Source organism: Puma concolor, chromosome B1 (genome assembly GCF_028749965.1).
Source record: "Puma concolor isolate L17-30 chromosome B1, mPumCon1.1.hap2, whole genome shotgun sequence".
Lineage (NCBI taxonomy): Eukaryota > Metazoa > Chordata > Mammalia > Carnivora > Felidae > Puma > Puma concolor.
In genome coordinates, this window is record NC_141670.1 from 49,933,664 (window position 1) to 49,949,175 (window position 15,512).

The following is a 15,512-nucleotide window of genomic DNA, read 5'->3' on the forward strand; positions in this document are numbered from 1 at the left end:
AATATTGCACTTAATAAACTTTTGCTAAAGGAGTAAATAAGTAACTATCCTTTCTTGACTATGAGATTATAGTTTACTGATTTTTCTACCATGTGTTTAGAAGTTTCTTTTCTGTCTGTGTTGGCTATCCCCCTAATTATACAAGTCTTTTATTTCTAGTGAACATTCCTACTTTTTGTTTATTTTTGTCAGTTTCTTTAATTTAGCACATCTAAAGTAAACGCTAACATCTTAAAACCAGCCCCTACGCAGATGTCCTCTTTGCCTGATTGTGTTAACTTTCACCCAGGCTTGAAACTCTAGTGACCTCTTCAAATTGTTTTTGTTAGGTCCAATTAGGATTTAACTTTACCTACTCTCTTCATCATGACTCTCCCTTTCATTTCCACTGCCAACTCCCTAACCATCTCTTTTTAAACTTAATTCTAGACTACTGCAGTAGCTAATACTTTCAGCCTCTTTTTATCCCTTACTGGGTTAATTGTTCCTTGTTTTATCTTTTATCATGTCATTTCCCTGTACAGAAACTTTCAGCATGTCCCCAGTGTTTATGGAATTAAGTGCAAATTCCTCAGCCCATTATGTAAAGTCTCTCCATCTGGCTTCAACTATCCCAACTTTTTAAATTTCTGTACCTTTACCCTGAAAATCTGCTTTCTGTCAGATCTACCCATATATTTTAAAATATGTGCATTCCTGCTTCACATAAGCCCACCTATTTGCTCTCAGTGGCATCACCATGTCTTTACTGCCTGTCTGAAGCCAACTCTTTTCTGTGCCTGTTTTCCATGACTGTCTCCCCAGCACACAGTGGGATCCTTTCTTGAGCTTTGAACACATTCATTATTGTATGTGTGTTGTATCACATAGGTTTTTATCACTTACACATTTATTTTTGTGCATGCCTGTCTGCAAACATGCCAAACATTCATAGGGCATGAAACAACTATGCCTTATACTTCCTGGCATACCAAGTACTTAGGTTCAATCTACGAATCAGGTACTGGGTTAACAGTTCTTGAAAATGATGCAAACACCTCACAATAATTTTAGATGGACTAAAATCAGAAATTAAGGTGACTGTTAGGGTTTGCTAGCAGCAAAGAAACAAGAAACCAATTCAACTGTAGAGAAAAGCAAGGAATTATTAGTTGTACTAAAGGTTATTTCTAGGGATTAGGGATAGAGTTACAGTCAGGAAGGGATAAATGGATCCTCTGAAGTCCTGATCATTTTCTGTTTCTTGGAGTGTAGTAACACAAGTGTTTGCTTCCTAAATGTTAAAGTGTATTTATGTTTTATGTTCTGTTGTTTATAATATTTTAGAATACATTTTAAAACACTTTTAAAAATGTATGTACCTTATTTCCTGTTTGGTTCTGCATACCTTTCCTTTAAATTGTTTTTTGATTGTTTTTATTTTTGGTCTAAGACCATGGCTTACAACCAGGCATTCCCCCCCCCCTCCCCCCACCATCCCAGGGGACATTTCTTAATGTCAGAAGACGTTTTTTAGTTGTTACAAAGGGAAGTGGGATGCTGGTGAGTAGAGGCCAGTGATGCTGCTAAACATCCTACAATATAGTGAACAGTCCCTTGCAACAGAATTACCCTGATCCTAGATGCTATGGTGTTAAGGTTGAGAAAAGGGTAGAATTCTATGAAGCTGGAGCACTAATTTGAATGAGACCTACCTTCTGTCACTATACTGGGACCCTTTCTGTAGTCATCTTGTTTTCTTTCTGGTACTCCAGGGTAAGAAGAGGTTATTGATGCATTTTCCTTATTTTCTTCTATTCTCCTGTTGTTCAACAAATGTTAAAGCCAGTGTTGTCACCTGGTGAAAGGATAGGGGGATGACAGGAGTTGATGGTGTTATTTATAGATCATTCTTTTGGTAGATTGTCTTGAAATCTTATGATCTTGATAATGATGGATGCTTTACTTTCAGGGTGAAAACCAGGACAGCTGCTAAATATGGCCTTTCAGCACAGCCCCGCCTGGTAGATATCATTGCTGCAGTCCCACCTCAGTATCGAAAGGTTTTGGTCCCCAAGTTAAAGGCAAAACCCATCAGAACTGCCAGTGGGGTGAGTGGTTTGATTCACGAAACATTGGTTGTGTTTCTGCTCTGCCAGAAATCCTTGCCTCCGGGTAATATGCAGTTAGGTGAAAATGAAGGATTTGGTTTAAATTTTTTTTTTTCAACGTTTATTTATTTTTGGGACAGAGAGAGACAGAGCATGAACGGGGGAAGGGCAGAGAGAGAGAGGGAGACACAGAATCGGAAACAGGCTCCAGGCTCTGAGCCATCAGCCCAGAGCCTGACGCGGGGCTCGAACTCACGGACCGTGAGATCGTGACCTGGCTGAAGTCAGACACTTAACCGACTGCGCCACCCAGGCGCCCCAGGATTTGGTTTAATAAAATTCATATATTTTAACATGTGCTACAGTAGAGACCTGTGCAGAATGTTATGAGGGCATAGTGAGGAAAAACATTTATTGTGCTTAAAGGAGTAGATGATGTTTTTATGTCCTTAAAAGTATAAATTGAGGCTTGGTGACTGTCACAATATGATAAATATTATTGGCCATTTTAAGCTCATGGCTTTCAATACAATAGATACTTGTAAAAGTTACTTTATTTTTTAATGCTTTTATTTATTTTTGAGACAGAGACAGAGCATGAGCAGGGGAGGGGCAGAGAGAGGGGGAGACACAGAATCTGAAGTGGGCTCCAGGCTCTGAGCTGTCAGCACAGAGCCAGACGCGGGGCTCGAACTCATGGAGTGTGAGATCATGACCTGGGCTGAAGTTGGATGCTCAACCGACTGAGCCACCCATGCACCCCTGTAGAAGTTACTTTTAAAAGGTAGTTAATGAAGGCACCTGGGTAGCTCAGTCGGTTAAGTGTCCAACTCTTGATATTGGCTCAGGTCATAATTTCATGGTTTGTGAGATTGAGCACTGCGTTGGGCTCTGTGCTGGCAGCATGGAACCTGCTTGGAATTCTCTCTCCCTCTTTCTTTGCCCCTCCCCTGCTCGTGTTCTCTCGCTCTCTCTCAAAATAAACTTTAAAAGATAAATAAATATAAAAGATAGTTAATGGTGCACAGTCATTCTATATATGGTATTTGTGAAGCAACTAACATAATTAGGAGCTCTATGGAAATCCAGAGGAAAAGGTGGCCTGGTAGTAAAAGAGACTAGGGAAAGCCCAACAGAAAGCATGGCATTTGCTTGGCATATAAATAGTGCTCATATAAACAGAGAAGAGCAGTCTTGAGTAATGGGAGCAAGGGCACAGGGAACTAAGGCGCAGATAGAGACGTTATCAGAGGTATGGTATGTGCAGGGAACAATGAGTACCTCAGACTGACTAGAGTTGATAATTCATTTGAGAAAGCAGCAGGACATTAGGTTGAAGAGTTAGTTTGGGATCAACTTATAAAAGATCTTAAATGTCCTGCAAAGAAGCTGGATAATAAGAAACTGTTAAAGATATTTGAGAAGGAGAGTGATATATGAACAAAACAGATTTTCAGAAAATTTTGTTACAAGATGTAGAGTAGCTTGGAGCCAAAAAGACCATTTAAGATATTCTTGGTTTAATCTAGGTGTGAAATGTGTTAAGAGCTGGAATTAGGGTAGGGGCTGTAGGATACAAAGAATAAGTGTGAAAGATACGATTTGGACCCTCTTAAACAAAATTGAATTGTGTGTTCCTGATATGATCATAGAACTTCAGTCTGTTATTTGGATGGGAGTATTATACTTGTAGTAATTACAGTTTATGTTGACTTATTTGGTGGCCATATCTCCTGGATCGTATTACATTTGTGGCTAATTAAACCCTAAAATTTTATACACAATGTATCACCAATCCTGGTCTCTTCTCCTTTGTACTTCAGTGTTTTTGTTTTATTTATTCATACCTGGTGTAAAGGGTTCTTTAAGAAAAACTAATATAGTTGAACAACGTGGGTTTGAACTGCATGGGTCCACTTAATAGGCAGATTTTTTCCAACGTATATAGTACCGTAAATGTATTTTCTTTATGGTTTTCTTGATATTTTCTTTTTTCTAGCTTATTGTAAGAATATAGCATATAATACATATACAAAATATGTATTAATAGACAGTTTCTTTTACCAGTAAGGCTTCTAATCAACAGTAGACTACTCAAGTAGTTAAGTGTTGGGGGAGTCAAAAGTTATATGCAAATTTTCAACTGAGTTGAGGTGTTATTGCCCCTAACTCCTGCTTTGTTCAAGGGTCAACTATAGTTTCAAATCCTTCACCTCTCATTTTTCCCTTCAGCTCAACCACTTTTAACTCTTAGCTGATTTCTTGGCATTTACTTCCATATCCCTAAATAACACACTTTATAGATAAGTCTTCTATTCTTAGCTTTCAGCATTAGGTATGAGCTTGCTGCTGTGCAAGACAAAGATTTAGCAACCTTTCAACCTGACTGATAAACCTGGCTTCCATGACCCCATTCTCTGTCCTTCTCCCCCTACCTCTGATTATTTCTTTCTTTGAGATATATTCTTGTCCTGCTTGCCTCTGAAAATTGATGTTTTCTGTGGACCTGGCTCCACTGTTTTTAGTACTGTACATGCCCTTTCTTGTGTTCTCATCCATTGACATTTCTAAGTATTGTTATGTGCTGACTTCCAGCTCTGACCTCTCCCTAAGCTTCAGGCTCATGTCAAATGGTCTATCAAACATTTCTCTTTTGACTGCCTGGATACCCTCAAGTATAACATAACCAAAACTAACTTCGAAATTGCTCATTCATCTTTCTCGTCCATCTTAGTTCATGGTACCTCCATCCACTCAGTTTCCAAAAGATGTGAAATGTATTGTCCATTCCACAACCACTAGTAGGAATGTTTTCGCCTCCATCCTTTTTTTTTTTTCTTAATGTTTATTTTTGAGAAGGAGGGAGAGAGAGAGCAGATGGGAGGGGCAGAGAGAGAGGGAGACAGAATCCTAAGCAGGCTCCATGCTGTCAGCACAGAGCCTCTTGGAGGGCTCAAACTCATGAACTGTGAGATCATGACCTGAACCAAAATCAAGAGTCGGATGCTTAACTGACTGAGCCACCCAGGCACCCCTGGCCTTCATTATTTCTTATTTAGACTATTCAGTCATTTCCTAACTAGTATATTTTGTCAAGGGTGGATTTGGTGCAGGTAAGACAATATCATCAGAGTGAGCTGTTAAAAATATCAGAAGTACAGGGGAAGGTTGGAAGATGTCAGAGCAGGAGGACCCTCGACTCACCTCGTTCCACAAATACAAGTAGATTACTATCAAATCATCCCAAGTACCTCAGAAATTGACCTGAAGAATTGCAAAACAAGCTATACAACTAAAGGTAGAGAAGAAGCCACACTGAAGAAGGTAAGAAGTGCGGAGATGCATTTTGGGAGATAAATAGATCATGGCCACTGTGGTGGGGAGGGAGCTGCAGTCACAGAGAAAGGCAAGAGACAGTAACACTGTCACACAGGGAAGCCTGCAGGGAAGACAAATCCCCATAGCAATAGTCTTGGAAAGTGAGAGGGGCTGAATTTTGGGAGTTGTTACAACCAACAGGACTTAAACCCTGGAATTTTAAAAGTCAGTGGGCTTGGCTGGGATAGAGCCCAGAAGGCATTGCATTGCTCCTAGAAGGCAGGCAAACAACCTGTGATGTACAGCATGGAAACAGCAATATCAAGAGTGCGTGGGGCACACAGTGGGGAGGTTGTTTGCTCATCTTGGAGCATATCCCAGAGAGGCAGAGTTCAAGGAGAAACCCCTCCAGGAACAAAGGAACTGGCCAGTGCCATTTCCTTCCCCCATCCCTCAGCATAAGCATAGGGCCACCTGCAGCAACCAGCACAGTGCCCATACTCGCCACCTAACTTGTTTACACCAAGCTCCACCTCCCTGGACTCCATGGGAACTGTCCTTCCCAGCCTTGCTTGCCTCAGTCCTGGCATGACCAGTCCCTTCCCCCAGGAGACTGGCTCATACTCCTGCTTATACTGTGTCTCCTGACTTGGGACTTTTGTGGAGCCTCCGTTCTGACAGCAATGGCAACAGGTCTCATTTCACAAGCAGACCAGAGTATACCTAGTTAAAACATGCCACATTCGCTTTCCGGGGATTCCCAATATCCTGGCAGGTGGACTCCGCTTCTTCACAGGCAGCCTCTGGTCGCAGCGTACCAAGTTCCCCAGTCCTTCGTGCCACAGGACCCCAGGCTCCTGGGCTGCTGCTCTGGCCCATTCACCTCTACCGTCAACAGACTGATGGCCAAACTTGAAGAACTCGATTTGACCGGCGCCAAACAGAACACCAGAGTATGGCTCATCAAGTTTCCCTAAATACTCGTCCCAGCAATGGGCCGAAGCCTCTGAAAGAGGTAAAGTTGGGAAACTGCGGATTGCTAAGAATCAAGGAAGGACTGAGGTGTCATTTACTTTGAATGAGGCTCTTGCAAATAGTCACAATATTGGCAGAAAACCAGCTTTTGTCAGCACTCCTAGAGAACATCCATTTGTCTTACAAAGTGTTGGAGGACAGACCTTAACAGTCTTTACTGAGAGGCTCATCAAATAAACTTTCATTGGAAGGAATAGTCGTACAAAGAGCTGAATGCCAACCTGCTGCCAGTGAAAACTACAGGAGATTAAAGAGATTGCAAATAGAAGAATCTTCCAAACCTGTAAGGCTATCACAACTGGACAAAGTTGTGACAACGAATTATAAACCTGTTGCTAATCATCAATACAATATTGAATATGAAAGGAAAAAGAAAGATGGAAAATGAGCTCAAGCTGATAACATGTTTTAGACATGCTATTTTCAGCATTTGAGAAACATCAGTATTACAATCGTAAGGATTTGGTGGACATCACAAAACAACTTGTGGGGTACCTAAAGGAAATCTTGAAAGAAATTGGTGTTCAGAATGTAAAAGGAATCCACAAAAACACATGGGAGCTGAAGCCAGAGTATAGACAGTATCAAAGAGAAGAAAAGAGCGATTAAGAAGACTCTCAGCCAACATGCTAACAGAACAACTAAAAAGTGATGTGCTAAGGAAACACCATTGATATCAAATACTTGAGTTCCATCTGTTATAGGGGTAAAATGACTGGAAATTTAATTTCCCTACATTTTTTAAACAACAATTCTTGTTACTTAAGTGTTTTTTGATGAAAAAATTTATAGGCCTGTGTTAAACTAGATTATTCAGGAGCGGGTGTGGGGTTGGGGAGGTTAAGAAGGTTTTTCTTTTTTAAATATTGACTCTTAAAATGTAAAATTAGGAAATGATTTCTAAATGAGGACTCTCTGTCCTTGTCTTATCTCCACAGAGTTGAGGTAATGCAAATCCAAAGTGAATGGTAAAGCAAGAAAAAGTACTACAGAAAGTCTTAAAAGGAATAAAAAGCCAAAATTCCTTTTTCTGGAAAAAAAAAAAAAAAACATGCACCACATTCAGGTCAGGGACCAAACACTGTTCACAAAAGGCAAAGAGAGCCTCTGCAGACAGTTGGCCTGAAGTATAGAGTAGCCAGGACAAAATAACACACCAAATGCAGCACATTTTGGAGACGTTCCCAGAAGCACCTGGCCCTGGGGAACAGTGGACTCTACACAGCAGGGCAGTACAGGACCTCATCTTCGTAAGGCCATCACCCTTACGAACAGGAGATGTAGCTGACTTACCCAACATACAGAAAGAGGCACAGACTTAGACAAAATGAGAAGACAGAGAAATTTATCCCAAATGAAAGAACAGGACAAGGCCATGGCCAGAGATCTAAGCAAAACAAATATGAGTAACACACCTAAAGCAATGATTGTAATGATACTCGACTTGAGAAAAGACTGGAAGACATGAGTGAGATATTTAACACAGATTTCAGGAATAACATAGCAGAGATAAAGGGCTCAATAAATGAGAAACATGCTGGATGGAATGAACAGCAGGCTGGAAGAAGCAGAGGAACAGATTAATGACCTACAAGACAAAATAATGGAAAGTAATCAAGCTGAACAAAAGAGAGGAAAAAAATTATGCAAAATTGGAATAGACTTAAGGAACTCAGTGACTCCATCAAACATAATAACTAACATTCATATTATAGGAGGCTCAGAAAAAGAAGAGAAAGGGGAGGCAGAGAATTTATTTAAAGAAACAATAGCTGAAAACTTCCCTAATTTGGGGAAGGAAACAGGTATCTACATCCAGGAGGCACAGAGAACCCGCAACAAAAGCAGATCTGAGACAAGACACTAATTAAAATTAAAATTAAAAAAGTAATGGTTAAAAAAAAATCTTAAAAGCAGCAACAGAAAACACAGTTATATACAAGGGAAACCTGTAAGGCTCTCAGATTTTTCAGCAGTAATCTTGCAGGCCAGAAGGGAGTGGCATGATATTCAAAGTGCTGAATAGGAAGAATCTGCAGCCAAAAATACCCTATGCAGTAAGACTGTCATTCAGAATAGAAGAAGACTGGATAAAGAGTTTCTCAAACAAGAACTAAAGGAGTTTGTGACCACTAAACTAGCCTTAAAAGAAACATTCAAGAGGACTCTTGGAGTGGAAAGAAAAGACCAAAAGTGGCAGTATATAGGTAAGAAACACAAAAGCAGTAACAATGAATATTTCTCTCAAAAATCAGTTAAGGAACTCACAAATAAAAGGATATAAATATTCACCATATACCTAAAACATGTAGAGAAGAGGAGTAAAGAATGGAATCAAACTAAAACCACCATCAACTTAATATAGACTGCTGTATGCTGTAGATGTTACATACAAACCTAATGGTAACCACAAATCAAAAATTACTAATAGATATGCAAAGGATAAAGAGAAAGGAATCCAAATGTATATCACTAAAGAAAACTAGCAAACCATGAAAGAGAAAAAAAGGATCAGAAAAAAACTTCAGGAACAACCACAAAACAAGTAATAAAATGGCTATAAATACATATCCATCAATAATCACTTTGAATATAAATGGACTAAATGTTCCAATCAAAAGACATATGGTGACAGAATGGATTAAAAAACAAGACTCACCTACACGCTGCTTACAGGAGATTCATTATAGACCTAAAGACACCTGCAGACTGAAAGTGAGGGGATGGAGAAACATCTATCATACAAATGGATGTCAAAGGAAAGCCAGAGTAACAGTATTTGTAGAAAGAAAGAAAGAAAGAGAGAGAGAGAGAAAGAAAAAGAAAGAAAAGAAAAGAAAGAAAGAAAGAAAGAAAGAAAGAAAGAAAGAAAGAAAGAAAAAGAATACATGGAATATACTCCAGAATAGTTCACATGTTAGGCCAAAAAGCAAGCCTCAACAAATTCAAGAAGATTGAAGACCTGCCATGCATCTTTTTTGACCATAATGGTGTGAAACTAGAAATCAACCACAAGAAAAAAATCTGGAAAGACCACAAATACATGGAGGTTATATAACGTGCTAAACAATGAATAAATGGACCAACCAGGAAGTAAAAGAAAAAATAAAACATACATGAACACAAAAATGAAAACACAATGATCCAAAACCTTTAGGATGCAGCAAAAGCAGTTCTAAGAGGGAAGTTTATAGCAATACAGACCTACCTCAAGAAGCAAGAAAAATCTCAAAATAACCACCTAAACTTACACCAAAAGAGCTAGAAAAAGAACAACAAATGAAACCTAGAACAAACAGAAGGACAGAAATAATAAAGATTAGAACAGAAATAAATGATATAGAAACTAAGAAAACAAACAGATTAATGAAACCAGGAGCTGGTTCTTTGGGGGAAAAAAATCAGTAAAATTGATAAACTTCTAGCCAGACTTATCAAGGAAAAACAGGAGAAAGGAATCAAAATCACAAATGAGAGAGGAGAAATAACAAAGCAACAGAAATTCAATTATATGAGAATATTATGAAGAACTATATGCCCACAAATTGGACAGCCTACAAGAAATAAATTCCTAGAGACATATAAACTGCCAAAACTGAAATAGGAAGAAATTTGCATAGACCTATTACCAGCAAAGAAATTGAGTCAGTAATAAAAAATCTCCTGACAAACAAAAGTCCAGGACCAGAAGCCTTCATAGGCAAACCAAACATTTAAAGAAGAGTTAATAGCTATTCTTCTCCAACTATTTCAAAAAACAAAAGGGAAGGAAAACTCCCAAGTCTAGTCTATGAGATCAATATTACCCTGATACCAAAACCAGATAAAGACACCACTAAAAAAGAGATCTATAGGCCAATATTCCTGATGAACATAGATGCAAAAATCTTCAACAAAATACTAGCAAACCAAATCCAACAATATATTGAAAATCATTCACCATGATTAAGTGGGATTTATTCCTGGATTTCAAGGGTGATTCAGTGTTCGCAAATCAACACGATACATCACATCAATAGAGAAAGGAAAAGAACCATGTGATCATTTCTGTAAACCCAGAAAAAGCATTTGACAAAATACAACATCCATTCATGATAAAAGCCCTTAACAAAGTAGGTTTAGAGAGAACATACCTCAACATAATAAAGGCCATATAGGAAAAACCCACAGCTAACATTCATCTTTAATGAGGAAAAACTGAGAGATTCCCCTAAAGTAAGGAACAAAATAAGGATGTAGTCTCTTATTCAGCATAGTACTAGAAGACCTAGCAGCAGCAATCATACAACAAAAAGAAAGGCAAGGCATCCAAATCAGTAAGGAAGAAGTAAAACTTTCACTATTTGCAGATGACGTGATACTCTACGTAGAAAACCCAAAAGGCCACTGAAAAACTGCTAGAACTGATAAACAAATTTGTTAAAGTTGCAAGATACAAATATGGTGCATTTTTATACACCAATAATGAAGCATCAGAAAGTGAAATTAAGAAAACAATCCCACTTACAATGACGCCAAAAATAATAAAATACCTAGAAATGAACCTAACCAAAGAGATGAAAGATCTATACGCTGAAAACTGTAAAACACTGATGAAAGAAATTGAAGGTGACAGAAAGGAAAGACATTCCATGGTCATGGATTAGAAGAATAAATATTGTTAAAATCTCTATACACCTAAAACAATGTACGCATTTAATGTAGTCCCTATGAAAATACCAATAACATTTTTCTCAGAAATAGAACAAACGATCCTAAAATTTGTATGGAATCACTAAAGACCCCAAATAGCCGAAACAGTCTTGGAAAAGAAAAGCAAAGCTGGAGGCATCACAGTTCCAGATTTCAAGTTGCATTACAAAGCTGTAGTAATCAAAACAGCATGATACTGGCACAAAAATAGACATGTAGATCAATGGAACAGAATAGGAAACCCAGAAATAAACCCACAACTGTATGGTCAATTAATGTTTGATAGGACAGGAGAGAATATCCACTGGGTGAAAGTCTCTTGAAGAAATGGTGTTGGGAAAACTGGACCACTTACACCATACACAAAAATAAATTCAGAATGGATTAAAGACCTAAATGTGAGACCTGAAACGATAAAAATCCTAGAAGAGAACACCGGCAGCAACTTCTTTGACATCGCCCGTAGCAACTTTTTTCTAGTCTCCTGAGACAAGGAAAACAAAGGCAAGAATAAACTGTTGTGGCTACAACAAAATTAAAAGCTTCTGCACATGAAAGGAAACAGTCAACAAAACTAAGAGGCAACCTGCTGAATGGGAGAAGATATTTACTAATGGCATATCCGATGAAGGGTTAGTATCCAAAATATATATAGAACTGGTAAAACTCAACACCCAAAAAACAAATAATCCAATTAAAAATGGGCAGAAGACATGAACAGACATTTCTCTAAAGAAGACATTCAGATAGCCAACAGATGCATGAAAGGATGCTCATCATCACTTATTAGGGAAATGCAAATCAAAACTACAATGAGTTATCTCCTCACACCAGTTAGAATGGCTATAATCAACAACACAAATAGCAGGTGTTGGCAAGGATGTGGAGAAAAACAAACCCTTTTGTACTGCTAGTGGAAATACAAACTGGTGCAGCCACTGTGGGAAATAGTAGGGAGGTTCCTTAAAAATTTAAAAATGGAACTACCGTATGATCTAGGAATCACACTACTGGGTATTTACCCAAAGAACACAAAAACACTAATTCAAAAGGGTACATGCACCCCTTGTTTATTGCAGCATTATTTACAATAGCCAAATTGTGAAAGCAGCCCAAGTGTCTATTGATCAATGAGTGGATAGAGATATGGTGTGTGTACACACACACGCGCGCACGCATGCACGCTGAAATATTATTCAGCCATAAAAAATGAGAGATCTTGCCATTTGCAACAACATGGATGGAGCTAGAGAGTATAATGCTAAGTGAAATAAGAAAAAAATACCATATGATTTCGTATGTGGAATTTAAGAAACAAATGAGCAAAGGGAAAAAAGAGAGATACAAATGAAGAAACTGACTTTAAGTATACAGTACAAACTGATCGTTACCGGAGGGAAGGGGTTTGGGGGGATGCGTTAAATAGGTGATGAGGATTAAGGAGTGCATTTGTGACAAGCACTGGATGATGAATAGAATTGTTGAATCACCATATCGTATACCTGAAACTAATACAGCACTGGATGTTAACTAACTGGAATTAAAATAAAAATTTTTAAAAAATTAAAAATATAAAAGTATCAGAGGTACATATACAGCTGACTGTCATTCCCTGTCTGCTATGCATCCTATCCTTCATGCTTTTATTCCTGCCATTACTCTGGTGGTGATTTTTTACTTTTTTTAACAGCAGTTTTAGGTTTACCTAAAAAATGAGCAGAAAGTACACGGGGTTCCCATATACTTCCTTTCCTCCCTTCCCAGGTTGCCCTTGCATTGATTTGGTACATTTGTTATAATTGATAAACCAGTATTACTACCTTGTTATTAAATGAAGCCTATAGTTTATATTAGGGTCACTTATAGTGGTGTGTATTCTTTGGGTTTTAGAAAATGCATAATGTCATGTATCCACCATTACAGGATCATATGGAATATTTACCCTGCCCTAAAGCTCCCCTATTCATCCTTTACTGTGTTCCAAACTTCTGGCAACCACTGATTTATTTACTGTCTATAGTTTTACCTTTTCCATAATGTCATGTAGTTGGAATCAAACAGTATGCATAGCCTTTTCGGATTGCCTTCTTTCACTTAGCAATATGCATTTAAAGCCATGCCATGTCTTTTTAGTGGCTTGATACAGTTCATTTCCTTTTAGAAGTGCACAATATTCCACTGTCTTTACCACAGTTTATCCATTCTCCTGTTGAAGGACATCTAGGTTACTTCTAAATTTTGACAGTTACGAACAATGCTGCTATAAACATTGTCTGAAGAGTTTTGTGTACACCTAAGTTTTCCACTCATTTGGGTAAATACCTAGAAGCATGATTTCTGGATCATACAGTGAGACTAGGTTGAGCTTTGTGAAATTGCCAAACTGTCTTCCAAAGTGGCTGTACCATTTTGCATTCCCACCAACAATGAGAGTTCCTGTTTCTCCGCATGCTTGCTAGCATTTGGTGTTGTGAGTGTTCTGGACTTTGGCCATTCTGATAGGTGTGTGGTAAGTAGTATTTCGTTCTAGTTTGCAATCCCCAGATGACATATATTGAGTATCTTTTGTATTCTCATTTGTCATTGGTATATCTTATTTGATGAGGTGTCTGTTTGGATCTTTTGCTCTATTCCTATTGGGTTGTTTTCCTATTCTAAAACTGTAAGAGTTCTTTGTATATTTATGATACATATCTTTTATCAGACATGTTTTGCATATGTTTTCTCTGAGTATGGGTCTTTTCATTCTCTTAAGAGTTTGTCAGAGCAGAACTTCCAAATTTTAATGTAGTCCAACTTACTAATTTTTTCTTTCATGGATCTTTCTTTTGGTGTTGATCTAAAAACTCATTGTAAAACCCAAGGTGACCTAGATTTTCTCCTGTATTATCTTCTAGAAGTTTTATAGTTTTGACTTTACATGTAGGTCTGTGATCCATTTTGAGTTTGTATTTGAGTTTTTGTGTTTGTTTTGCTTAGAATGCCAAGATTATTCCTCCTCCTCCTCCTCCTCCCCCTCCTCCCCCTCCTCCTCCCCCCCCTCCTCCTCCCCCTCCTCCTCCCCCTCCCCCTCCTCCTCCCCCTCCTCCTCCCCCTCCTCCTCCCCCTCCTCCTCCCCCTCCTCTTCTTCCTCCTCCTCCCTCCTCCCCTTCTTCTTCTTCTTCTTCTTCTTCTTCTTCTTCTTCTTCTTCTTCTACCTATCAACATTAAATATAATAACAGCTACCATATGTTGCCCACCTCTTACATACTGGCTATTGTGTTTCTGATTTAATCCTCAAAACAGTTTTGAGAGGTAAGTGCTATTGCCTACATTTTACCAAATAGGAAAATTCACAGTAAGGGGCAAAGATTCAAACTTACATCTCTCTGACTGAATCCAAAGTCATTGCTTTTTCTACTTTACCAGTAATTTTTAAACTGTACTCTATTAAAACTTGAATTCCGTAGAAGTCTTTTGAAGCTACTGTGGGGCATAATAAGTAGTGAAACCATAGGAGCAGGGACATCGCTGTTTCACCCAGGGCTGTAGCTTTTATCTCATTTATAAATTGAGGTTTTAAGTAAAATGTTACTTGAAAGGAGAGTTCTGCTTAAAAACTCTTCGAAAACTACTGTGCTTTACTTCCCTGGCCCCACCTTACCCTATCCTCTTGACTTAATTAACCCTAATCAGCATCTCTGGAAGGCTTCTCTGACTTCCCTGGTCAGGGCTAATTGCCTTCTTTGTCATTCCTGGTATTTTATACATGCTTCTTACCATGTGGTTCCAAAATAGCCTTTTTCTATGTGTCTTCCTCACCTAGATAGGTATGTTTTCAGAGGACAGAAACAGTGCAGTAATATTTTTGTGGTCTCAAGGCCCATTTGCTCTGTGTAGCTCAGAACCTGGCCCATGTACTGGGCCCTCAATTGTTGAATTAGACTGATCTCATCAGTGGCTCGTATTAAAAACATTTGTTTGAAAATCTAAATTTTTCATTCAGAATTGCAATTTTTTTGAAATTTTGGACTTTCTCTAGATCACTAATGCTTTAAATTTTAATAATTCTTATTATGAAGAATAATCAAACTTACAGAAAAGTTGAAGGTCCAATATAAAGAACATTTTCCCCCTGAACCACTTAAGAGTAAGTTGCAAAGTAAGTTGCCTTTGAATACTTTAGTATGCATTTCCTACAAACAAGGACAGTTCTTAAATCACCACAATACAACATCAGAGTGAGGAATTTAGCACTGATAAATACTGTCATCTCATCCTCAGATCTTGTTCAAGTTTCACCCACTATTTCAATAGTGACCTACAGATCCGAGTTCAGAATCACATGTTGCATTTGGTTGTCCTGTCTCTTCACTCTGGGCACTTCCTGCCTTTCC

The 15,512-nt window shown here is 38.4% G+C and overlaps 1 protein-coding gene and 1 pseudogene across 1 annotated transcript in view; both read left to right on the forward strand.

Moving 5' to 3' along the window:
• Positions 1-15,512, forward strand: part of ELP3 (elongator acetyltransferase complex subunit 3) — a 96,487-nt gene that overhangs the window by 4,021 nt on the left and 76,954 nt on the right. Inside the window, exon 3 of the mRNA XM_086703768.1 lies at positions 1,952-2,090. Within this exon, the coding sequence (XP_086559894.1) occupies positions 1,952-2,090 (139 nt within the window). The remainder of the gene's footprint in view (positions 1-1,951; positions 2,091-15,512) is intronic.
• LOC147581627 (general transcription factor IIF subunit 2 pseudogene) lies at positions 2,417-7,500 on the forward strand (annotated as a pseudogene).